This window comes from Hemibagrus wyckioides, linkage group LG16 (assembly GCF_019097595.1).
Source record: "Hemibagrus wyckioides isolate EC202008001 linkage group LG16, SWU_Hwy_1.0, whole genome shotgun sequence".
NCBI classification, from domain to species: Eukaryota; Metazoa; Chordata; class Actinopteri; order Siluriformes; family Bagridae; genus Hemibagrus; species Hemibagrus wyckioides.
The window spans coordinates 6,113,293-6,139,416 of NC_080725.1; the positions used below are offsets into that span (position 1 = coordinate 6,113,293).

The 26,124-nt window shown below is 39.0% G+C and overlaps 1 protein-coding gene across 1 annotated transcript in view; it reads right to left on the bottom strand.

Moving 5' to 3' along the window:
* tiam1a (TIAM Rac1 associated GEF 1a) overlaps positions 1–26,124 on the bottom strand; it is a 52,659-nt gene that overhangs the window by 13,649 nt on the left and 12,886 nt on the right. The window contains exons 2-15 of the mRNA XM_058411915.1: positions 20,813–20,881; positions 19,307–20,207; positions 18,277–18,745; positions 16,430–16,602; positions 15,569–15,793; positions 14,134–14,319; positions 12,308–12,454; positions 11,900–11,974; positions 10,510–10,677; positions 8,786–8,890; positions 7,611–7,692; positions 7,383–7,469; positions 3,666–3,878; positions 2,679–2,815 (exon numbers count right to left, since the gene is read on the bottom strand). Coding sequence (XP_058267898.1) covers positions 2,679–2,815; positions 3,666–3,878; positions 7,383–7,469; positions 7,611–7,692; positions 8,786–8,890; positions 10,510–10,677; positions 11,900–11,974; positions 12,308–12,454; positions 14,134–14,319; positions 15,569–15,793; positions 16,430–16,602; positions 18,277–18,745; positions 19,307–20,197 — 2,958 coding nt within the window. The 5' untranslated portion in view covers positions 20,198–20,207; positions 20,813–20,881. The remainder of the gene's footprint in view (positions 1–2,678; positions 2,816–3,665; positions 3,879–7,382; positions 7,470–7,610; positions 7,693–8,785; positions 8,891–10,509; positions 10,678–11,899; positions 11,975–12,307; positions 12,455–14,133; positions 14,320–15,568; positions 15,794–16,429; positions 16,603–18,276; positions 18,746–19,306; positions 20,208–20,812; positions 20,882–26,124) is intronic.

Consider the following 26,124-nt stretch of genomic DNA (forward strand, 5'->3'; position numbering starts at 1 on the left):
TTATACAGAAAGAGCCATGGCTTCAATAAGAACTGTATAAAGAGGGAAAATGGGGTCTAATTACAGACTCTTCACTCTGGAGTGGCACCAGGTGAGAGATGTGATGAGACGCTGTGATGGCTTGCAGGAATATATTATTACCTTCAGTAGGGAATTAAATGATCTGTGTTCACAGTGTGATTTACAGTAGCTAATAAAAAAAAAATACAAATAAAGGAATACTGCATGTACGGATATAGAAGGATAGACCAAATTATTAAAATTGTTGATATTAATCTTTTTGAGACTTTTTAAGGAATTTCTCTTGATTGTTATACAGTGGATTTTACAAGGTGAATACCGGTATAATGAGACTCCTTAAGACAAAAAAGAGAAAACGAGACAGACATAGACATGTGCACACACCTACACACACACACACACACACACACACAGATGGCATGGCATTGCTGTGCATGAGTTATTGAGGCTAAACATGAGGCTTGGCAGCAGATGGTGTGTCTGCTCACAGGCCGGAGAGACAAAGATTATTTGCTCCTCCTCTACTGTCATCAAGATGGCAGAAACAGAAATATATAAACAATATAGAAAGATGAGGTTGAAAGGACACACATGCTCAGAAAATAAGGCGGAAACCAGGTACCAACTTTTGCGCATTCAATCAAGTACCAATGCAAAGGACAAAAAACATAGATATGACAAACAGGCTAAATCAAGCATGTAAGCATCAATTTATTTCCTATTCCTGTGTGCTAAGTGAATGTACAAGGCATTATTTCAGATTTAATACCATGATGTGATCTCTGAAGCATTTATTAACTGGAGGAAATGGGCATCAGTAGTAATTGGCTTTGAATGCAGCAATGGAACATCAGAATGACAAGCATGGTGACTGCAGCATGGCTTGCACTGACAGTGAGGCAAATCGAATGCATTGAGTGTGATTACAGTCTTCATCTTGATTAAAATGAGACTAATGTGGAAATGTGTACAAATAGGGTCTGTTTTTGGTTTTGAAGCAATAAATATTAAAATGAGCTTGCACATTTCTCTTTTGTTTTTCATTTCAGATTCAATTTGGGGATGAAAATTAACGAATGATCCAGATATATATTCAGTAATCATGATGTTACTGTGTTAAAGACATCTGTTTGTGCCTGATGTACTACTAATATGGTTTAAACTAATAAAAAGGGGATGTTAAAGGAGGACTGTATGGATCAGGATTTTACAGGTGCTGCACTTCAAAATGTGAAAATTGCATACGCTGATCCCATATTTATCATTATTTATGAAAACAGAATAAGGATCCAGAGTAAGCACACACTGATTAGCAACAACAAGAAAAAATGCAAGAACGAATGTGTTTATTTTTTTTGCCTGACTAATTACACATCCACCCATGACCTAACTGACCTCAATAGAATAAAACAGTAATGTTTCATTACTACAGTTCTCTGCATATCCATGTGTGAGCAATCCCATCCCTCTGATGCTGCCTATAAAGCAAACATGATCTTTGAGATCACATAACAAAAGAACGCACTATACAATAGATTTATACAAAACCACAAAACTCCATTGCAGTGATACCCATGAGCTCAGGATAACAAATGCCAGATTTTGTGCATAGTGTAAATAAAACCTCACAGAAATATTATCAGCAATGGATTAGGCGAATGTATGGCTTGGTATAACTTATGCCTAAAGAAGAATTAGGTGTCAATTATGATGTGAAACAGGAGATGACCACATTGTGCTTTAGTCAGTGTGCTGATGGAAGAGGACAGGCAGGCTGTAAGAAAGCTGTAGGACAAAAGAATCTGAACCTGGACAAATGAAAACCAAGCCAAAGGCCCTGCAGCCAACATGGAGACATGCTGAAGACACACACTTTCTGTGTGTGTGTGTGTGTGTGTCTACAAGGACACAATGGCACACAGCTCTGTGTTTGTTTTTGAGTGCATCCGCAGTGGAGCTTTAATCCAAATATGCATATATTGTACAGATTGAACAGATAATATGTCCTAAATGAACTGTGTATATAAATATTACATGGACTATTCATGTTTATAAGAAAGCTTTACAGAAAGCTTCAGAGATCTATTGTGCTTTGGAGACGTATGGTCTACTTTCATGCAGACCTTAAAAAGACAGCTTGTGGAAGGTCATGGGGAGGGTTGCCAGGCTTCAGCAAAATTCACTAGACGAAATGTGTGATATGTGCCTGTTTTTCAGCCCTTATCTAAGAACAGTGGTGCACACACAATTCTGTGCAGTAAGTGCAGTACATAAACTGTGCATGACAAATATCTGAATATTTTGAGCCCATAACAAATACAGATAAAGAAAATGCCATTGTGTTACACCCTTAATCCTCAGGGACACAGTGATACACAGCTCTCTCTCTCTCTCTCTTTCTCTGTGTGTGTGTGTGTGTGTCTAATGGTTTTGAAGTGAGTTGAGCACATTAATAACAATACTACAAATCTAACAGCACAGTGTGTTCCAGCACTGTACTGTGCCCTGTACACACTCATACAACACATCCTATCCACTATAATGACATCTGATCTGAAACACACTGACCTACATTTAATTACATGAGGGCTAAGTGCATACAGAGCTCAGAGGCTGACTGCATTCATCAACATCATATGATGGCAGTTCTGTCTTACCTTGTGTTCAGAGTCAGTTTCCAGCTCAGCCACTGAGCCATCCACTGCATCATCCACAGCTAAAATGACGCGTTCTTCCACATCATCAGTGTCTGGGCTCTCAAGCACAAGTCCAGAGGCCTCATCCAGGATGTCCTCTAGAGGGAGTAGGAGATCAGAGCCATGCGAGGAGAGCACAGAAGGAAAGTGGAGAGAAATCAAGAGTCTTATTGGGTGTAGTATATTCTATCTGAATGTCTATCAGTTTTTTTAGCACAGGACTTAAAATGATTATCAAAAGACAATGAATCTTTTATTTGTTTTAAAAAACTGTTACAATGTAATGTCTTACCTGATATCTATCTATCTATCTATCTATCTATCTATCTATCTATCTATCTATCTATCTATCTATCTATCTATCTATCTATCTATCTATCTATCTATCTATCTATCTATCTATCTATCTATCTATCTTTGTGTGTGCTTTAAATTCCTTGTATTACCTTTCAAATTTTCTTACGCACATAACCGGGAGCTCCTCCATTATGCCTGATTTACGATTATTCACACTACCCCACCATTTCCAACATGGTCATGTCACATGCAAACAAAGCATAAATGATATGAACGGTTTCTGTTTTGTTATCAGCATCTCCGAGTTGTGTTTAGTATTTATGAAACAGAACAAGTTTAGTAATAAGTATAATATCACAATAGAACTGAATTGATCTGATCTTCCAAGAAGCATATAGTCTAGTGGTATTTATTATATTTATTACTTTTAAACTAATTTTACTGGGCTGTGATTGTCTGCTGTACCAGTGCAATTTCCATTATTGTTATTAATTAACTTAGGGTTAGAGTTCATGAGCATAAATAAGTTCAGTTAGAAAATCAGCAAGACCCTGATATAATACGAGTTCAGTATTGTTTGTAATCAGAGAAGCAGTGATTTTCTGATTCTCCAATCCAATTTGAACTGTGTTTGTGAGTTGATAATTGTACCTTGGCTTTGGGAGAAGATGTCTGTGTAAAGGTCATGTGGTGCGTCTGAGCGGCGAGGAAGCAGGGGACATCGCTGACACGGCTCAGATGAGGGCACGGCGCTGATGGTGAGAGTTAGAGAAGGCTGAGCAAATGCGGCATTCAGGTCTGACAGCTCCAACACACTCGCCTCTTTATCATTCAGCTTCAGGATCTCATCACCAGCTCTCAGACCTATAGGCACAAACACACACATTTTTCATTTTTACAAGGAATTTAACTTTGAAAAATATTTTTAATAACCTTATGGTGAAATTTGTCTAATAAGAATAACAGGGTGGAAATTCTAGATAATTGTGGAAATGCTAGATAATTCTCTATAAAAAATTGGAAGTAGTGTCTCACATTTTAAATCACCAAAATTAAATTTCTAGATTTTTTTCTTCTGCCTCTGCTGCACCATCCAGCTGATTGCATTCCTCTTGCTTGATAATCAATTAGCAGCGTAAGAGCTGACCAATCGTCATCTGATTCAGTGCAACTGAACTACTCATTATGGTACCACGTGACTGCCACTCTAATTGTTTATTGACGCTCATGACAAGCTCAGACACAGATGAGGTTACACAGGTTAGGCAAAATAATCCAGCAGCATGTTCTGAAGTGTTTTGTTCTTCTAAACTTGAGAACATCAATTAGAATTCTTAAATTATTAATGAAAAACATGGCATAATTTTAACCATACATAATTACATTTAACACTGTCCATAAGACAAGTTAGTTCCTGTTATCACTTATGTTACAGTTATAAACAGTTAATTAGAGGTTAAAGAGAGTAGAAAGCAGAAACCAGAAAGAGCGCTATACTTAAGACAGAAAACGTACACCTGCTAAAAAAAAAACTGACATCTGATTATCACTGTTTATAACCATGGTAAGCTGAAAAGCATCTTAGCATGCATCTGCTATCATGGGGAACAAGATGGCTTAGAGGATTAGAAAACAAATCATCATCAAACATCTATTTTCCAGTCTTCAACGGTTTAGTTTGGGTAAGTCTGTGCCCATGAAAGCCTCAGATTCTAGCACTTGGCTGACAGGAGTGGAATCTCATGCTGCACATTCACCTCAAGGTTTTATGTATTGTGTTAACTTTGAGTTACTATATATTTCCTGTCAGCTGAAACTAGACTGGTCGTCTCACTCATAACAGTGTTTTAGCCTGCAGACCCTCCACATACAGCATGCTTTTGTTTTTCACACAAATTCTGTGAAAAATTTTGAGGCTGTTGTGTGTCAGCAATATCTGAAATACTCAAACCGACCCATGTGGCACCAAAAACCATTCCACAGTTAAAGTCACAATTTTCCCACTTCTGGTGTTTGATGTGAAATCTGCAGGACTTTGTGCATTGTGATGCTGACACATGATTGACTGAATAGATGGTTACATAAATAAGTGTACAGGTGTACCTATTAAAGTGGATGCATGTGATATAGTTCTGTATATAATATTTAACAACGAACGTTATGAAGGCCTAAACTATTATATTAAAAAAGTGAATGTTTCATTTTCTTGCCTTACACACACACACAAACACACACACACATAGTCTGAAGTGTGATCCAATTGGATGTGAAGCATACCATCACTAAAGTGCCAGTGCTAGTGTATGCAATCTGACCTGGATTAAGAGCACCGCCCCTGGGCAACAATGCTACAGCGCTATATCTTCCATGCGCGTTCATCTCAAACTGCATGTGTCTTTAATTTTATTTTCAGTATGAAGTGCATGTTTGGGGCACAAGCTTCACACAGGCTTTGTTCTCTGGGGACAAACACTGTCTACTTGGCTTTGTGTTGATTGGCCTGGTTACTCATGGAGTCTAGCCATGAGCACTTTTCTGCTCTAATACATGTAAACGGCTGGATGACCATACTAACTAGTGCCTATTAAGCCTAGCAGACAGGCATGCACTTTTTTAAGTATAAAGTTTTAACTACAACAATCCCAAAATATCCTACAGAGTACTGTCCTAAAAATTTACATCACCCAGAGGTCCTAATAAAGACATGTGTGCAACTCCCTCATAACATGACCTCCAGTAAAACACCTACCCCTGCTCCCGGTCACTTGATTACTAATGCCATTCATCTGTTTCTAATCACACTACTCCCTTTAAATAACACAGACTCTTAGTTTAAAGGCACACACTCTTGTGCCACCATTGTGTCTGTGACGATTTCTTCTTTTTGTTATAAACCTGGTGTGATACGTTTTTTGATCATAGCATGCTTTACTCTTGTCTAGTTTGTGCTGATCGCCTGCTGATTAGACTGACTCATGTTTCAGAGTTTTACGTACGCTTGCTACGTTGGTTTAATGTAACCAGTAAACATATCTGCTCTGAGAAATACTGGAGTAAACAAGGTGTCAGAAAGAGCACTAGAATGTTTTTATTTAGCTTCTGATGTCATTCCCAGCATTTTTTTCAGGTCTGTATGCAACACATTTTTGAATTAAGTCATAACCTAGGTCAGATGGAGATGAGCTGACATTTGGTAGCATGAAATTGGTTTAACATGCTGATCCAGTCACATGCGAAAGCTTTTAAAACACATTTCCTCCAGCTGAGTGGAGATTTGGGTCAGACTGTGGTGTTTTAAATAGCTTGATATTCCCTCAGCAATGTGTCAGCAAAAAGCCAAGGGTAAAGCACTTTATTAGAGCATACTAGGTGACTACGTGAGGTTCAAAATGAAGGTCCTGCCAATCCGTTTAGTATTAGCCAGCAAATCAACTTTTGTCACTAATACTTATGTTTAATGTAGGTTAACTGGAAGATCACTGTACATTGGAAGGTTTAAGATATATAATATTAGCAATTAAACTATGTAACTGCTTGTAAAAAAAAAAAAAAACATCTAAAATATTTATTCACAAGCTTAGTTGGATCTGACTGAAATATTTAATTATTGTATATGTATTATTTTATTATTGTATATTTATTTATGGTCACTTAAAAAGGTTTAATCCAGACCTAATTAGTTCTATAAATAACTTGGAAGTAGTGTATTTTGCTGGCTCAGGAATAAAAAGCCTTATATTGAAAAATCATATTGTACTAATTTAATAATCTTCATGAAAAAAAAAATGGACTGAAGGGGAATTTTATAGTTAAAAGGGTATGGTGCTACTAAGTGACTGAATTTTATCTGAGTTTTGACTGCAAGTTGTAGAGACTCTCTGCAGATTGCAGTCATGTTTGAAAACCACTAGAAATAATTTATTCAGATCTGGACTATCTGGTAGTCATGTTCGATTTGTCACCATGAAGTAGCCTATTTTTTTCCTCCTTGGGTTCATGGTAAAAATTCAAAGTTATGTTGAGTAACTTTCACCTATGCCTGTGCAGTGTTTCAGTTCTAGCTGTGTCTTGATCCATGCTTTATCTCACTGTCTGAGCTTTGAAATTTCATCAAATTTACTCAGCACAGTTCTTTCACAACTCAATGGGAACATCTTTTATCTTTAATAAGTATGTTTTCTAGAAACAGGGACCATAATTCAGAGTAAACCTTTGAAGTTTCACTATGTGCACCATTCTAGGTAATGGGAAGATGTACCATCAACAGAGAAAGGTGCAGTTAAAAATAACCTCTTTTTTTTTCATATAGTGTACAGCATTGTTACATCAGATGCCTAATTTACATGCAGACAACAGAGCTGATCCCACCTTTAGTAAAAGCCATGCCTCCTGCCTTCACGTTTGTAATATGTAGCTGCTGTGTCCCATCCTCATCCACCACAACTACAGAAAACCCTGAGGAGAAAGAAAGAAAGAAAGAAAGAAAGAAAGAAAAGAGAAATTGGTTCCAGTTGAAAAATAGACTGTGGTGCAATACATTCAATAATACAATAACTGTATTTACTAAATGAGGTAGCAGTGTGAAAAAGGTCTTACCATAACCAATGGTACAGGATTCATTTCTGTCAAACTGGATAACTTTGGTAGTTTTGGTACAAATTTCAATCTCTTTGTAGAGCTGAAAGAAAAGGGACAGAAGAAAGTGTAAAAAAAAAAAAAAAGAATGGACAAAAACCTTATAAAAGAAACCCCATGAAAGAAAATACTCCTTTTGATTTACACATAGGGAAATTGTTCCCCCAAGCAACCCAAAAATCAGTTTTATGGAAATGGACAAATGGTAAAACAGAGAGACAATGAGAAATGTACCTACTTTGGTTCCATTTGTACAACTAATAACAATTCTTTATTTTGATTTATTATACATATAAACAATATTGCATTAAAGACCCAAAGCTCCTTCAGGTGCATGGGTGTGAATCCACATACATTAGCTTTTTTTGAGGTCATAAACTCAAGGGTTCATATACTTTATCCGCTAGCACTATGAGGTTTTTATGGTTGTTCTTAATAAAGACATGAAAGATCAGAATTTTTTTGTTATTATTTTTGTTATTTATTTTACATTTGTCAATACCCTTGACTTAGATCAGAACACATTTTATGTCAAACTTGTGCAGACAAACCAAGAAATTCCAAAAGGTTCACATAATTGTTTTTGCCAATTTATTATTCTGTTATTTCAAGGTTAAAATGACCTGCACATCTCTGTGTACAAGTATGCTATGATATTTATTAAGGATACTGAGCCAAGCAAAATCATTTCAATATTTTTCCAATTTTAAAATTGTTATTGTGATCAATCGAGTTTGAATCAGGAATTCTGAACCCCTACAGAATCCTTACACTCTGCGTTCTCTATCAGAAAATCATGGGAATCTGCACCATGCTAAACTTTGTTTTTTCTATCAGAAAATCAAGGAAATCACTGCGCAACTAGGACATCTATCAAACTTTCTATCAAGGATCTCTCTCTCACTGCCACAGCCCAGCTTTTGATTCCTGGGCAAGGAACCAACCCAGTCACTGAGGGGTCAACTCTCAGTGCTGGTCCAAAGCCAACATAAAATGGGAGGGTTGAGAATGAAAGGGCATCTGGAGAAACCTGTGACAAAATCAGATATGCGGATCGGATGATCCACTCTGGCCCCAAACAGGGAGTAGCTGAAGGACAAGAACAACAGTAAACTCATGATATAACTACATCTCACCAGGTCCCACAGTTCCTCTTCAGGCTTAGGGACATAAAATTGCACTTGATTGTCGATTAGAAACTTCAGCCGGAGATAGTGTTTGGACCGATCTAGACTGTGGGCCTTGAGAGAGGACAGAGAAAACAAATACATGATTAGCATCCACATCATGATTGAGGTCAAACGTGGTGGAGCAAAACTGATAAAACACTGACGAAGAACAACTCTGGGAAAAGCTTTTAAGCCAGGTAAAGCTTACATTATAATAATCCAAACAGTCATGGACCAACACCCTGTCCTAGTTACTTCTTTACAAGCATGTGGCAAATGGTAGTGACAAATATCTATGGAGCATTCAGTACATACCTCACCTTTTACATATATGAACATTTTGAAGAAATCGTGAGGGTGAGAAAGGATCATAAAGATCATCAATCCGAGCCACTTCAACTTGATCTAAACAACAATACGTCTTTCCAAGTGCCCTAGTTATGGTTAAATGCGATAAGCCATTTTTTTTCTCCTAATAAGGTAGCTCTGTAGACAAATGGCCGGTCCTTCGTATCATAAACCCATTACTTATTAAAACGTGAAAAAAAAATCCCACTCCATAAAGTGAAAATATACATTTTTTATGACAGAACACAAAACATTAAGTGCCTCATACTGTATTCCATTACGTTATTTGACAGGAAGCTATTTTAATGATTGAATAGGTCTGCAAACCAACAGCAAAATATAACTTATTTAAAATTCTATTTCCACAGCCGCTGCTCGTTTTTTTTTTTAAAAGACGTGACATTTGCATATGCACACAGAATAAATAAAAGCATCTCTTAGCAGCATTTATGTACCATACAGGCAATCAACCATGCAGCACATTATTAGTAACCAAGATGAAGATGAGTATTGCTTAGTTTACACTTTCATATCACATTCTGGATCAGTTTAATGCTCTCTTTTTCAAGATATCACCCTGCATCCTTTGCTTTACCTAGTTAGTGATAGCTTTTTCAAAAACTACGGTATATACTGTTTAAACTCATGGTTCAGGGTCAGGTTCTCCGATTCCTGGATTACTGTTACCTCTGAGTAAACTAAACACAGGAAAAAACTTCCTAATGTCACCAGACAGGAATTTGTCTTGCTTTAATTACACCAATCCAGACCAGACAATTGAGATTACTCTTTATTTTCATGCTTAAGTGACAACAGCACTGAGGAATTAAGAGTTTATCCCTAGTTTGGGCACATGTACTGGAATTTAAGATTTGGCCTCTTTATGGTAATTACAGGTCTTAGACTTGGAGCCCGTTTTCCAAATGCAACCCACTGGAAATATGTTTAGAAGAGTGAGTAACAATTTAAACGCTCATTGTAACTGGTACAATGTGTTGTTTTTAGGAAACGAGGCAGTCTGTGATATAGCCTGTAATGTTAGATAATGAGGTTTGCACACAGCTTGGTTAATTAGACCTATGCTGTCTAAAATGTTTCTCTGAGATATATCATCCATAATTAATACACACAGCAGATATAAATACTGAGAGGTATTCAAACTGAGTTTCAGTAAAAAAATATGACAGGAATTAAGAGCTAACCATGATCCTTTAGAGGCAAAGAGAGAATATAGCAAAATGAAAAGAATTAAGTAAATATTAAAGCTTAAAAGCTATATCTTGAGGCCTGTGCTGCCCTCTAAGCATGTATATGCACGTGTGTATGTATGCGTGTGTTTTCACCTTGCACACTGATTCCAGGGCTTCCAGGGTTGTCTCTCCTGGTTGGATAATTGCCAGAACTGGTTGATCATTGGGCAAAATGACCCAAGATGGCGTGAGATATTCAGTAACCCAAACGTCACTGTCTGCAGCATGCTGAGGAAGGCTCCTCATGGACCCTGTCTGATCCTTGCAAAAAAGTACACAATAAAAATTGTCAACATGCAGGTAATAGGGCTGTAGAATTTTGATGTGCTCTTCAGACTTCTCTTTGGTTTAAGCAATGAAGTGGATCATTTGAACATTAAATCACATTAATTAACTTTAAATCACATTAATAAATAAATTAATTAATTAACAAATTAATGAATTAACTAATGAACAAACAAACAAATATTTTTAGACTTCTCATTTAACAAAACACACAAATGCATGCACGCACACACACACACACACACACAATTGGCTGCGTCATGCCTGTACTATTTTAAATGTGCGCTTTATTTAGCCGTATCGCGATTAAACAGAGCTGTCTAAATCAATACAGAAGAAATGCATCAAGCAAGATCTGTCTCTAATTCCAGCTAATTTGCCGAATCCAATTAACTTGGCATCCAACCATGACAGTATCTGATCTCTTTTTGCCCCTTAGAGCTAAAGCTTGGCCTGTGGTCGCTGATCAACAGGGTGAAATTTGATGAACAGGAGGACATTGTGGCCAGGGTATGGGACTCTGGGACTCCCAGGCCTGTCTGCAGATCTGTCCTGCTGTCAGCAGCAGCATACTGCCCAAGTGCTGATATCTTATCATCCCGTATCAGGTGACAGGCTTCACTGTTCCCCATCCCTCCCAGCAATCTGGCTACTGCATGCCACTGATGGTGGGCTATGTAATAAATGAGAGCATGAACCCACACACGAATGTAAAGGACTGTGGTTGCACACACATGAAGCTTGAAGCTTGGTGAAAGGCTGATGAAATAGCAACAGTTCAGTCAGTGTGAGGTACTAATACCGACCATTGTTTAATTCTCCTTTTGCATCACACACACTATGGGTAACCATTCCCTTGCATTCTTTCTCTTGACCACAAACACAAATTCTCTCACACACTCACAAACACATAGCATATTTGCTCTTTTGAATGGTTCACGCTCTCATTACATACACATTCAAACACATTTCACCCACCAAGACACAAACCATCTGTCTCATCCAGATCTGTTATGGATGTGAGGGGTGGGAAAATAGTCTAACATCCCCCATCTCTCCCCGGAGACCCCTAGCAGCAATTCCCAATGAATAGATAAAATAAAACTGTTTTGTTCTCGCCATCCAAAATTTGGATGTTGTTCTCTTTCACAGTAAAGTGTTTTTACTAATTTACAGTAAAGCTGTTTTTTTCCCTTACCAAGTTCTCCTTGGTTGGATCACTAAACATTTCCTCCAGACTTTTCTTCACTGGGTCCTCTCCATCCACAAACACCTAGAACATAAAGCACATAAAGAGAAGGTCACACTGTGGCACAAAAGAGCAAAATAAATCAAAACCAACAAGCAAAAAAAAAACCATGACGGTTTTGTGTACATTAAAAACTGTCATTGTGTAGAATTAATGGCAGTAAGCCTGACTAGCTTTCCGGATTGTGTTTACATTTCACACAGACAGATGCTGTGCATATCAACTATGTCTTCCAATAGTAAACCTGGTAATCTTTCAATATATACGTCTTGTAAGGTTTTTAAATGTGGAAATCACATTTATATTCCAATGATCGGATTATTAACTGGAGCTATAATCTAAGATTAATGTGAAGACCTGGCTAATGCTGGGTCTGCTTTTGCTTTTCTTCTTTGAGGTAGTGTCCAGACCCCACAGTGAGGAAAAACGGCTCTTGCGTTTACTGGAAGATCGGGACAGGGCGTGGGTCCGCCTACGAACGCCACTCTCTGTCCGCGCTGCCACCTGGAAACCACACACAAATGAACAGAAACACAAATTAGCTATACAGGTTTTAACTGTAAATGCAGATTAATACATTAACCACCAACATTAGCCTTGACACATGATTAAATAGTAAGCCTCAAGTTACAAAATCATGCCAAATAAACCTGCTGACATAGACAGCACCCAGCTTATCTTCCCTGCATTTGGCATTTCTTAGTAATAGTCATAATATAACATGCTGACGCCTCAGCAAGCCCCAAGACTCAGATAGGATTGGAAATATAACTCTTTTGCTGATATATAGGTCACAGCATGAATATACAGATAGCCACAATGTTTTGGCATCCACATTCACCTCCTGTAGCGACCAAGAATCTGTCTGGCATTTCTAGGTTAATTCACATTGAGGCAGAGTTACACAACAAAGCTGTAACTCTGCAGCAAAGATGAGAACGTAAATCCCACATGTCATTAGTAAAGCACTAAATCACTTAGAAAATATGATTGCAACTCTCATATGAGGGAAAGTGCAATCGCTGATGGGCCAGTGCACTGAAGCACTGAAGGCTCTATCCTGGTGGAACAGGGTTTATTACTGTTTAGTTTTTGTGCTGAAGAGTGAGAGAAGAAAAAAGTTCTTTTAAAAGACAGGCTATGCTTCTTTAATCTTGTTAAACGCTCTCAAAGAATATATTACATGTAGAGACATCCCTACAAACCAAACAAAGCCAATTACTGACTCATCGCTGAAGCTTTTCTCAGGAAAAAGCCTCTCTCAGCTTAAAACTGTAAACAATTTCTCACTGAATTCCCTTCTCACAGAAAGGAAGACCAACGCTGATGCAGTTCCTTCAGGAGGAACTTGTGTTGCCATTATGCACAATAATGACAGAAGTGTAGGATGATGACTAAGTGTTAATACTAGATGTGTTACGAGTAGAGTGTACAGGTGGACCATTCCATCAATCTGCCTACATAACTCAAACCTGTCTCTTTTTTAACCTGAGGGGTGTTACATAAGAGCACTAAGACGAAGTAAATGTGTCTCTGAGCATGGGTGAAACTGAAGGTAAAATGAAAACATACAGATTAGTACTGAAGAATAGCACAGAGGTTTGCGTTTGTAGGTATGTGTATTTCGTATGCTGAATGTAGCTCAAAGGGATGTGCAGAGAAATAAAACAAAAGTAAGAGAATAAAGTAAGATATTTCACTTATTTAAAAAAAATAGCTAAAATAATCAGGTCATTAAAATCAGACAACAGAAATCTGAACCTTAAAGGAACATTGCTACATTGCTACACTATGCTACATGTTTACAGGAGTACATTAAAGCTATATATACCCAAATAAACATTGGTAAGACTTTTTCATAAGTGACAAATAAGGCTTTTCTGACACCTTACATAATAGTCAATTGATATGAAATTCTGTTCTGAGCCACCCTGAAAGAGTGCCACAACATTATTTTGTCAATTCTGTCTTGACATCATAATTGAGAAAAAGCAGATTTCAACATTTTATGTTAGAATAAAGCTTTATAAATGTTTATACCGGTTTATGATAATTGTCATGAACACTATAGGTGACATGCAGCCCTATGTAATTAGGGAATGTTAGGCAAAGCTACCAAAGACTTGTCTGTGTGCGAGTGTGTGTGTGGGTGTCTGTGGTTGGGTGTGGATGTGTGTCCATACCAGGGCATGGAAGGAAGAGACGGAGAAAATGCCCAGACGGCCCATGGCCACCTTTGTGGGGCGCGAGGCAAAAGCCAGTAGGCGCTTGGGGTTAGGAAGCTCGCCGCCCTGGAGGCTGGATAAATAACAGCGAAAGCGAAACAGATCCACATGAAACTGCTCGAGGTTCTGCTCCCACAGGAAGATCTAAGACAGAAGGAAAAGCAGGTGAGACATAAACTCAGTAAGGACTGCAAAAAAAGATCTATATGAACTGCTTCTGGTCCTACTAACATTTGAGTTTCAGATAAAGATGATTGTGGAATAAGATCAGTAAAGAAAAATATTATTCTAACATGTTCCCAAAACATGTTTGTGGGCTTTTATATTACTTTTATTACAAAAGAGTTAGAGTATGTGTTTGATTCGGAAGGGAGAGTTGATGTGGTGCTCTGTGGTGAGTGCTGTGGGCAGGAATGATATTAATACTTATATAGCGCTAGAGAACAGTGTTAGTGAGCAAACCACACACACACACACGTTATACTGAATCTATTTAAAAACCATGGAGGAGTATACACCTCCATTACTGGAACAACAAAAAACAGAGAACTCTCTCATACACAAACCCCTTGCAACCCAACAAGCAGTAAGAGAAAGTAGTTCTCAAACACACACTGCATACACCACACACAAACACACACACACATCTCCCACACAGAAATCATAATGTCTATGCATGAATCAAAGCATTTTTACCAAATACATATACATATATATATATATATATATATATATATATATATATATATATATATATATATATATATATATATATATAGTGTTTTTGTCTGAAACATATGTTAGCCTCTTTCTTTTTACTGAGCCAATAACGCAGAAATCATGAAATAAGTAGTATATTTAAGACTGAAATATTAGCATTTAAAAAAAGAGAGTGCCTAAGACTTTTGCACAGTTCTGTACTCCATGCAACTTGGATGAACTTCATGCATTTCTCATACTACGTTTGTTTTGAGCATGTTTGGAGAAAGCTCTACAGGAAGCATAAAACTAGCCCCAGGAAAACAATGACCTAACTGTAGGAAATTAAAAACAGTAGCAGAAATGCACTTGCTTTTCAGCAATCCAGTAATCCTAACCGTGTGCACTACTTTCCAGTCACATGCAAAAACACAGATTTAGGACTGTGGCCTCCTGGGCATGAAATTCTTTCCATAAATCCCTACACATGCAAAAGTGTTTCAGAGTGAAAAAAAAGCCAAACAGAACATTTGCCTTGAGACATCTAAAACAATAAATTCACACATCTGTTCCACAAACCTTGGCACTATCAACCCAAATCATTGGATGTTTTGTGAATGTTGTGTAATGTTAAATAAAAAAAAGTGCTACAGTGAATCTGGGTCTGAGAAGCTGATTGAACTCTATAGCGCACCTGTTCCAGAATAGTCTTTCTCTTTTTACTGTCACTGACAGCTGAGAGCTGCATGTCTCCCATCTTCTTCATCTTTTCATCCATATCAATCTTCTGCTCCAGCTTCTTTATCTCAGCACGTAGGAAACGCACGGTGTCCTCGCGGTGGTGCTGCCGGGCCACTGCCGTGGCACATGCAGAGTGGATGGCCGTGATCCAGTTCTCCAGCTCTGTCTGCCCTGACGTCTGATAACAGGCACACCAAAGATTGTGGTTAGACAGTAGACTAAATTAGACCTTTGCTGAAGCATGTGCCTACATCTATACTCAGCATACATCTGTGCTTACATTAGATACATATACAAAAACAGCTGTTTCTTATGAAGCCAGCTGAGAACTGAAAACACTTGCTAACTAACAGCTAGACCTTTATGTCTGAAAACAGAGTGTTTGGTAATTTACATGGTTGTTGGGTCCTCATTTTAATACGACACTGACAAAAATAGAAAATTGTGTCGCTATCTAGGAGAGTTACAGCGTGAATAACGTTAAGGTCAGTATTGTAACAAGCCTGACAGATTGGCCTTTAAAACCAAGATATATATCATATTCAACACACTGAAATGCCACTAAGGCATACAGATTTCCTGCATTATTACCAAGCACATAAAATGGTTCAGAAGAAGCCTGAACATTAAGCAATTTTCTGCTACTATCCACTTTGGTTGAGAAACTTGTAAAATGCTGAAAATCTATCGGCTAATTTGGACAACTGGAGTGTACTAAATAGTTGGAGGTCTCTAATCACCTGATGTAAACACAGTTGCTTTAAAATACAGGCAGTGGCATTGCTTTATCTATTGAAATCAGAAAAATACTGACCTGGAAGAGAAAGGCATCACCTAATGAGTTACTTAGGCAGAAAACAAAGTCTTTCTTGGGGTGTTCAGGAACAGCCTGGACGATGCTGTTCTCAGCCCACACTGCATGTTTGGGAATGCTGTTGTGATCAATTCCTGAGCGTCCATCGGTCTCGTAAAAGAAGAGGGTGCATCCTGGAAAGTGTAGACAACAAAAGAGAATAGACGTTTTGTTTGATAGCATACTGTAGTTAATAATGAACAGACGAAGCACATACAATATAAAAAGCAAGGATCAAAAAGGAATCCAGCCCATATGGCTTGTGTTCTTTTGCTTCAGAACCAGTAGATTTATGCTCTCATTAAATGCATTAGCTTAACAATATAAGCATATTTGACTGAAATCTGGGTGACATGAGATCGTCACAGATCAGTGCTCACAAGATAGACAGTGAAAATCTAATTAGAATATCACACCAGATTTGTTTGGGAATTGCAATCCACAGACAGAGACATCTTGGAACCTGGAACAGACTGCATTAAAATTCAAGGTCAAGGCTTGGCAGCTAGGTCAGAACTGATTTGTAATGAGTGCTGAATAAATAAATAAATGGGAATCTAAAAGTATAAAGATTCATCTCCACCCTCCCATGATAATGAGAAAATGAGTCAAGGAGTGGGAGGGCAGCAGTGATTTGATTTGACATAGCTAGGTTGAGGTGAATTACAGCACAAGGTCTGGAGAGAATACTTTCAAATTATTTTATTAGGTTTCAAAGGACAAGAAGAGGTGTAATTTGTTATATTTTGAGGTGCTTCTTATGGGAATAATAAATGAGATATATTCAAAATAGACTTGAGTAACAAAAATGAAACCTACATTGTGTACATATTTTGTTAAAGTATATGAAAAAGACAGGACTTTATAATAGTGGTTCTCAAACCTGCTCTATCTATTTGTTGTGCATATCCTCAGGAGGTCTTTGAGGACCGGTTGCAGAACCACTGCCCTATAATAAACATATTTTTGAGCTGCTGTGACTCGTCTATTCAATTCTCTAATAATAATTGACTGTCAGCACTGTGTCAGGACTATCTAGTTGGAATGGGCAGGGAATTTGTACTCATACAACACAGATTCGCCGAATGTTTTCACCTCAACTTCATACTTGAAAGAATTCCACACTGTGATGCATTGTGATGTGCACTCTGGTAGGGGTTTTAACTACATCCCAACTACTTTTCTAACAGACTGTGAAACAAAGTACACAGCTTAGGTAACAAAAATAAACAGAAAAGACAGATCATCCGGATAAAAAGAAAATATTAGAAAGAACCAGGTTTTAGGTTTGTTTTCTACACTGTTGTAGCTAGCAACATTTTTAATGGAAATGTTCTTCTGCAAGTAGCTCACAGTAGCATTTTTTTGTTACCAGAGTGTGTGATATTCTACAATCTTACATCCTGTAGCTGTTGTATGCATCAAACAAAGGAATCAAAAGCTCTGGGGGAAAAACATTTCAGTTGATGTGATGATTTGGTGAGGAAGAAAAGGAACAGGTGCTAAGGTATTTTGTATCATTATGGCCTGAGGCCACAGTGAGTTTGTGAAAATATTCTGTGAATATTGTCCTTTACTGGATGTGAGGGCATGATCATTGGCGGGTACAAAAGTAACCATGTGTATTTGAAAAATACCTGTGGCATTTGGCAGGATAACCCAAATCCAACCAACTACTATTAAACCAAGCAGTTATCCAAAAATAATTAAAAGTATTTGAGTTTATAGACCTTAAGAACTCTTTCAGAGACTTGAATTTATGCCAAGTAAATAAGAAGGTGCCATATAAAGACTATCAGTTTTCTTACCTTTCAATGATACCCAGTAACGCTTCCACTTGCGCTTGGTTGCTGGCTCCACCTTTTTATTCTTCTTATGCACCAAGAAGTTCTTCACAGCCAATGCGCCTGCCTTGCGTACTGTACCGTGCGTTGTCTCAAGAAACAGTGCTTCCGACAGGAAGGCAGAACTCGCTGTGCCACTGCTTCTCTCATCACTGACAGCAGACCCTGCCTCCTCCAGGCTTTCACATGTCAGCCGTGAGCTTGACTCAAGCTCCTGTCGAAAGTTCTCATACACTCCTTGGCCTTCACCCAGGCGCCGCTCCCGATCACCTCCTCCACTGCTGCTGCCACTGCTGCTCCTGGCGCTGGCTGCAGAGTACACAGAGAAAGAAGCCGACATGGCTTTGCAACGACGTGACTGGGGCTTGGTATCAGCAGTCACACCATCGATTCCACTGTCTCCATATTCACTGCCCTCGCCTGCTGTGATGTCCTATGAGGAACATTAAGAACAGGTTTTAGTCCATTTTAAACATGAACACAGTACCACTACAATGATGAATGGATATGTACATATTTAGAAACAACTGCCAGTCTGCATAGTTGCACTTATCAAGATTGTGTCCTGGCCAAAAGACCATTGTATCTATGTTTGTTCTTGAAGTTCAAAATATTGCCTTAAATCCTGGACTGGACTGGCAAATGTCTCAGTCTTGTATTAGTCTTGATTTTAAATAAGACTGATACAACACTCTTTGTTCACACCTCTGTGGGAACCTGAAAGCTTCCATGTAGCTTGCTACAACAGAATGGGCCCAAGCTGAAACTGTTCAGAAAGCTGTCACATTTAGACATCTACAAAACTGAAAATTTGTTTCAAAACCTCCATAGTGCCCTCCTGAACTACAGAACTACATGACTATTTGATGACAGTTTGATCGTAATTGCACTTGCTAGCTGTATTATTATTTTTTGGTACTTTTTGTTCAAGGGAGTAACTACTGTACATGTTAGTGGACAGTAATGTATATTGTAAAGTTCGCATTGTACTTACATGCGAAGTTTGTGCACGGCGTCCTTGCATGCTGGAGCACAGTGCCCCCTGTTGGCTGGGAGGACCTTCAGAAAGGCAGTGTGAGCGTCTGCAGGGCAGTGTGTATGCACCATAACCACTTCCCTCTTCCTCATCTGGAGAAAGCATACTATTGGTTATCATCCCAGCTGCCATCCTTTTGCTATCCCGCCTATACTTACAGCGATTCCTAGAGCCACGGTGTGTGGATGTCTTCTCAGTGCACAGATCATCTAAAGAATTGGTCCTCTCACCAGAGTGACCCTTATGTTCTCTGTTTAACTTTGCATTTTCAGGCTCAGTGGTGTGGATGATCTCCTCTGTGCTCGTTAACTGTTCCTGGCTTAGGTCAGACAGTGAGAACTCAAGTGAATCTTCACGCCACATGTCGGCTGATTTGGAACGCTTCTTGTTCTTGAAGCTTCCACCTTCACCAGGTGGATCATTCACCCTCTGGAGGTATGTCTTCTCTGTCTCATTGAGACCATCATCATCCTGTCCATCACCCACCACTGTTTCCCCTCCGTCCTCTGAGCCTGGTGCGATACTCGGTTCACCAGGCTGGTCATGAAAAGATATGGGCCGCAGGTTCACGCCAACCGTATCCTCCCAGGTGTGCCCACTCAGAGCATCTGTCTCATTAAAGGGCTCCAGGCCATTTTCACTCAGCGACTGAGGGATGCTGGGAGTGCTGCTTGATCTGGTGCTGGCTTCTGAACCATGATGCTCCGCTTTACCAGATGAAATGTTGCGAGAGTGGCGCGAATGCTTATTGGAGATCCGGAGAGAGTGTGACATGTGTTTGCGTGATAGATGGTTTTGAGTCTCGAAGTATAAGCTCTGGTCTCCATTCTGACTCTCTATATTTCCCATGGTTTAGCACCTGAGACAGACAAGAAGGAAGTTACCTTTAGGACTTTTGCCACAACGTAGCCCACTATTAGAGCTGTAATGAAAGCTGTGCTGTTCCCAACACTGAGCTACTGCAATAACACTTTAGCACTCAAGCTCTCAAACATGATCGGCCAGCGAACTGTACATCCTCCCACAATGTTACAAATGATGCACAAGCAAGTCACGGACACCACGCACCACATTAACAGGGAGTGGTTTCTCAGTCTTACTGACCAGAAATATCTCTGACACACAACAGAAAGTACAGGATGTGAAGCCTACTCACCTCCTACGTCAGCAACATTAAAACATTTCTACAGCTATACATAATGTGTTTTATGCAATTATATGTATACATAATACATTTGCATAACGTAATGTGTAGTATGCAAATGTTTTTGTTGCTGTTTGCAAACTAAATATACAATTTTAAACAATTAGATTACAAAAACTAAAACTAGCAGATGATCAAGGTCCTACAACCAGAGTGATATTCAGTTAGCAGCTCATTGCTGCAACAACAATTAGTAAAAATCATAAGAAATTTTTGAGGCCTGTGTTATTTCTCTTTGTGTATAAGTGTGCTTGTGTTACCTGTCTCGAACGATGACATCACTGGCATCTCCAAAGAGGGATGTCACTGTTCATACACCTTACATACACCTGTGAAACAAAACAAATGGGACAAAATATTTTAAAAAGGGGGATAATTAATGGTCTTTAGTTCTAAAAATTACTCAAGGAATGAGATAGGGAAATGTTAAATGACCTGCACACAACATTTGAAAGTACAGACACACACACACACACACATCCCTAATTTGACTGGGAAAAAGAACATCATTCTTGTGTAGAAAAGTATGCCTGAGGAATTATAGTGGACCAGTTCCAGCACTGAAGTAAAAAAAGTCAATTACATCTCTCTCAGTACGAGCATGACCTAATTTCCTCTAATCCATGCCTGTGCAGCATACAATCAGTCAGACGCTTAATAATATAAATGTGCGCAAAGTTATGTATATACTCACATATATGCTCCATATACACCCAACAGCCACTTTATTAGGAACACCTGTACACTTGCTTATTCATGCAATTTTCCACTCAACCATGTTTCAGCACGGCAATGCATATATTTATGCACGTACATGGCAAGAGCTTCAGTTAATGTTTACATCAAACATGAGGGAAACTTTTAAAGACCACTGATCTCCTAGGATCTTCACACACAGAGGCCTATAGACTTTTCCTCTGACCTCTCTGTTCAACAACTCACTGGAATGTTTCGCTCCTCACCATGCTGTGTAAACTCTAGAGACACTTAGAGACTATATACGAATAGTTGGATAACATTCATCAAAAGGCATGAAGTCTTGAGGAATTCCTTTTAGTTAAAGGGATACACGGCTACAAAGGTTTAAGTTTAAGACCGTGGGATGCAATCTGGACCATATGCTGGCCTCAGAAATGTATTCTCAAGCTCATTTGATAGTCTGAAAGTAGATTATATGAGACTAGGCCACAACTAACTGAGACTTTTTATATGGCTGTAAAATTGTCAAATACCAGTGTAGTATTGTTGTTTTTAAATAGTAAATATGTGGAGCGTTATAAGTATTTCACTGTTTACCAAATCTTGATTGATCAACCAAAAAGCAGAGGCAGTGAACAAAGAAGAGAGAAAAGTAAAGAGCAGAGGTTTGTGGGTTTTCATTTCAGGGTTTCACTTTATGTAATCTCTATGGGGAACTCAGTGTTTCCCACGGAAGCAGTGTGTGTGTTTGGTGGGATGGGATGAAATAAAGAAATGTCTGGATCATGTTCTATTCTGTTATCACTAAGTGTTATCATGGAGAGAGAGAGAGAGAGAGAGAGAGAGACAGAGAGAGAGGTGCTATTAGACACTGTAATTCAGCCAGTTTTAAGCCAGTGTGGAATATGTCTCTCTTGCTCTCTCTCTCTCTCTCTCTCTCTCTCTCTCTCTCTCTCTGTGTGTGTGTGTGTGTGTGTGTGTCTACTGTGCACTCTAACAGTCAATCCTGCTGTAGCCTTACACGAACTTGATTTGGCCCCTTTTTCTTCCTGCGGCTGCACTTTACTCTTCTTTTTCCAACCTCTTCTCCTTTCATCACCCCTGTGTCATTTTCCCTACAGCTCTTCCTTTCCTACTGTCGTTCCTCATCTGTCACAACAGCTGGTGGAATCTCCACCACAAAAGATGAAGATCTCAACCAGATCTCAGGGGGGACTGATCATCGCTGTAATTTGTCACAGGGATTCCTTTGTAAACTGAAACGTTTTTTCATCTGGCTTAAACTGTGATTCACCAATCCACTGAAATTTATGATTGGTATGAAAAATTCATAACTGTATTTAAGTATAATACTGAATCACAAACCCAGCCCCCTTTTCATCTCTTCTATAGTTTATTTTTATCTTGTTTGGCTGATGCAGATTAATGTGGGCAGGAATCAGAAACATCAAATCTCTCAACTAGGTCTTTCTAAAAGACAGATTTTAGTGATTTAAATAAAAAGCACATTTATTTACAGATTTGTTCCTATATTAATGTCAATAAATAAGAGAAATAATTTTAGGTGAACCCAATTCTCTCACTCTTTCATTGTCCTGTTAGGCTGCTGTGTCATTCTGGTGTGATTAAACAACAAAAACCTGTAACAAATCTCACTGTTCTGCCAGAAAGTCTCACAGAATCTCAAACAGCTCTTTAAGAAAGCGGTGACAAAAACAATACGAAGGAATTTAGAATATTAGATTTAGCTGTTTCAGCACTGTGCTGCATGGAAATATGAAACTATGTATTCTGTAATATAAAACAGCTAATAACACACACTGTGTGCAGATTGGATACATATATTATATATTGTTTTACAAGAGCATTTAGATTCTACATTCTTTAGATGATACAAAGAATTCTGAAACTATCCTGAACCATCCATCCATCCATTGTCTATACCCGCTCTATTCCTAATTAGGGTCACGGGGGTCAGCTGGAGCCTATCCCAGCGCACATAGGGCGAAAGGCAGGGGTACACCCTGGACAGGTCGCCAGTCCATCGCAGGGCCACAGAACCTACTATATAGTTAGTGATATTCAGTATGCCAGGGAACTATGAGGTTTATGGAAATACAGACCATGAATCATTTCTCCAGCTTCACGTTTCTGAGTTTCTAAAACAACAACAACAACAGCAACAACAGCAACAACATCAACTATAGAATTCCAGAATCTGTTTCAGGAACCAGAGGAAATTTTAGTTGCTGTAGCTCCAGAAACCATTTAGTTCCTGTTCCATAGTAGCTACTTGTTTGCAGACATAGACCTATATACACAATATTGCCAAAAGGTTTGGGACACCCCTCCAAATCATTACATTCAGGTGTTGTTTTTCAGGGGTTGGACTTGGCCCCTTAGTTCCAGTGAAAGGAACTCTTAATGCTCCAGTATACCAAGACATTTTGGACAATTTTATGCTCTCAACAGTTTGGGGATGACCCCTTCCTGTTCCAACATGACTGCACATCAGTGCACAAAGCAAGGTCCATAAAGACATGGATGAGTTTGGTGTGGAGGAACTTCAGAGTCCTGACCTCAACCTGATAGAACACCTTTGGGATGAATTAGAGCAGAGACTGCGAGCCAGGCCTTTTTATTAACATCAGTGCCTGAGCTCACAAATGCGCTTCTAGAGAAATGGTCAAAAATTCCCATAAACACACTCCTAAAACTTGTGGAAAGCCTTCCCAGAAGAGTTGAGGGTGGGCCTTTTAAATTCATGTGCATGTAAAGGCAGATGTCCCAGTTTTGGCCTGGCTCGTTCCTAGTTATCTGATGTTTAAGAGATTTTTTGTTGGGGCCCACACTAAACGGTAAGAAAAACCTAAACAAATCTAGATATTTGTAATGTTATTACATACATGGTATATTTGAGTTTTTATCCACCTGTGCTATATTCAAATTTATTAGAGGTGTTTGTAAAAGACTGGTTTTTAATCAGAACTCAGTTTGCAGTGACTAACTTTATGTAATTATGCAATTCAAGTTTTATTTAAGTTTTACTTTCCTCTCTTTCTGTTTGTTGCTTCCCTCTGTTTTTGTTTGAAAGTACATGAAAGGTGATTAGATGAACAAAGCAAAATAGCACACAGATGACAGTGGGCGCAAAGCTTTTATCAACTGATATGAGCACCGACATTCAATTAGGAAATGACATTCAACGGCTCCATTAAAGTTTGTGTTGTGAAATGGCTGGCATTTCAGACTCTGGTTTTGAAGTAACATTGGGACATGGATTTTGAAAAGTGCTCACTGAAAACACTCATTCATGACCAATGAAAATGCTGATGTGAGCAGTTATCTGTCTCAGATGATCGGATCAATAGTGGACAGCGCTAAGTACAGATCTGAATAGGACCTGAGAGATTGGATCAGAAGACGCATTCGACTCTTTTGGGACCTGTATTTAGTGCTGTCCACTTGTGATCTGATCATCCGAGACGGATGCTATTATCAAGTCTGAATAGGGCCAGTGTGTCAGCTTTAACCCTTCCAAAGAAAGAGGGAGTTAAAAAGAAAAGAGAGGTAGAAAGACAGAGAAGAGAAAAGGCATGTCCGTGTTCATGTTTTCATCACAGCTTGCCACGTCTGCTACCTTTCCTGCAAGCCTACATGCATAATTTCTGTGAAACTTGAATCACAGGCACTTAGTAGGAGGCCTATCTCCTCCTTGCTGTGTAGGATGTTCTGGTCTGAAGTCTGTTATTAACACACACACGCATTACCACCTCCTACAGAAATGCAATAGAGCTGTAGTGTCATCACACACTGAATCAGCGTCCTTTCCTTCCTATCAAGGAAGAGCAAATCTGAATCCACCCAAACCATCCTTATGCAACAGGGAGATAAAGAAAACATCACACATTTCTAATTATAAAATGCATCAGCAGTAACAAGTCATTTGTTGTTTATGCAAAGCCACTGCACCCCCCTTCCTGTCTCTAGCTCCATTTCAAAGGAACATGATGATCACCCAACTCAAAATTCAGCAGTCAGATTCTACAGGCTTTGGAGAGAAAGAGCGCAGGATAATGGGATAATGGAAATGAATGACTCCAGCAGCCCCTCCCCCGTATCTGATGGCATATTTTGTGAGAAGAATAGACTCCATGTGGAGTAATGTAGAGGGGGTTTGAGAGGAGGTCATCCCTACCCCCCAGCTCGAGTGGAGGTCAATGTTTCCCTCCAGCTCTTCATTCCTCTTCATAGTAGCACTACACTCCAGCTGCAACCTCAGATCAATACGGACCTTAACCAAAAATAGCGACTCTTCAGTACTCTTCTCTAAATGTTCCCTTACATCTTGTACACAGTCGCTTCACATTTAACTGCACTGAAATAAACGAATTAGCAACAGCCCTGGATATGAATCATTCAGACAGGTTTCTCAGCAGCCGGGGGAAAGCCGCAAACTCACAGTTATTATCATCCTCCCCTTTTTTCAGCTGAAAGAGCCAGCTTGCAGTGATGTGTACGTATGGAGGGAAGTGATGAAATGAAAAAGGATGCAGAGAAAAACAGTCTAAACAGACAGAGGAAGAATTGCTTTGGGGGAAGATGAAGACGTGGATGGAACTGCATATTCCCACTTCTACTTCAGTTCCAGTTAGTTGAGTGCTTAGTCTTTCGTTTTGGGCTGCTTCGCTTAAGGCCCGGGGCAATGAGTGGGGTTATAGAACTCCCTGAAGCCCACTGGTAGAGAAAAAAGAAAACAGGGGGAAGACAGACAGAGATAGAGAGAGAGAGAGACAGGGTGTTCTATTGTTCTCTCAGCTGGAGCCTGTAATTCAGTGTCTGTACTCAACCCGGCACTTTTAGTGAGAGAACA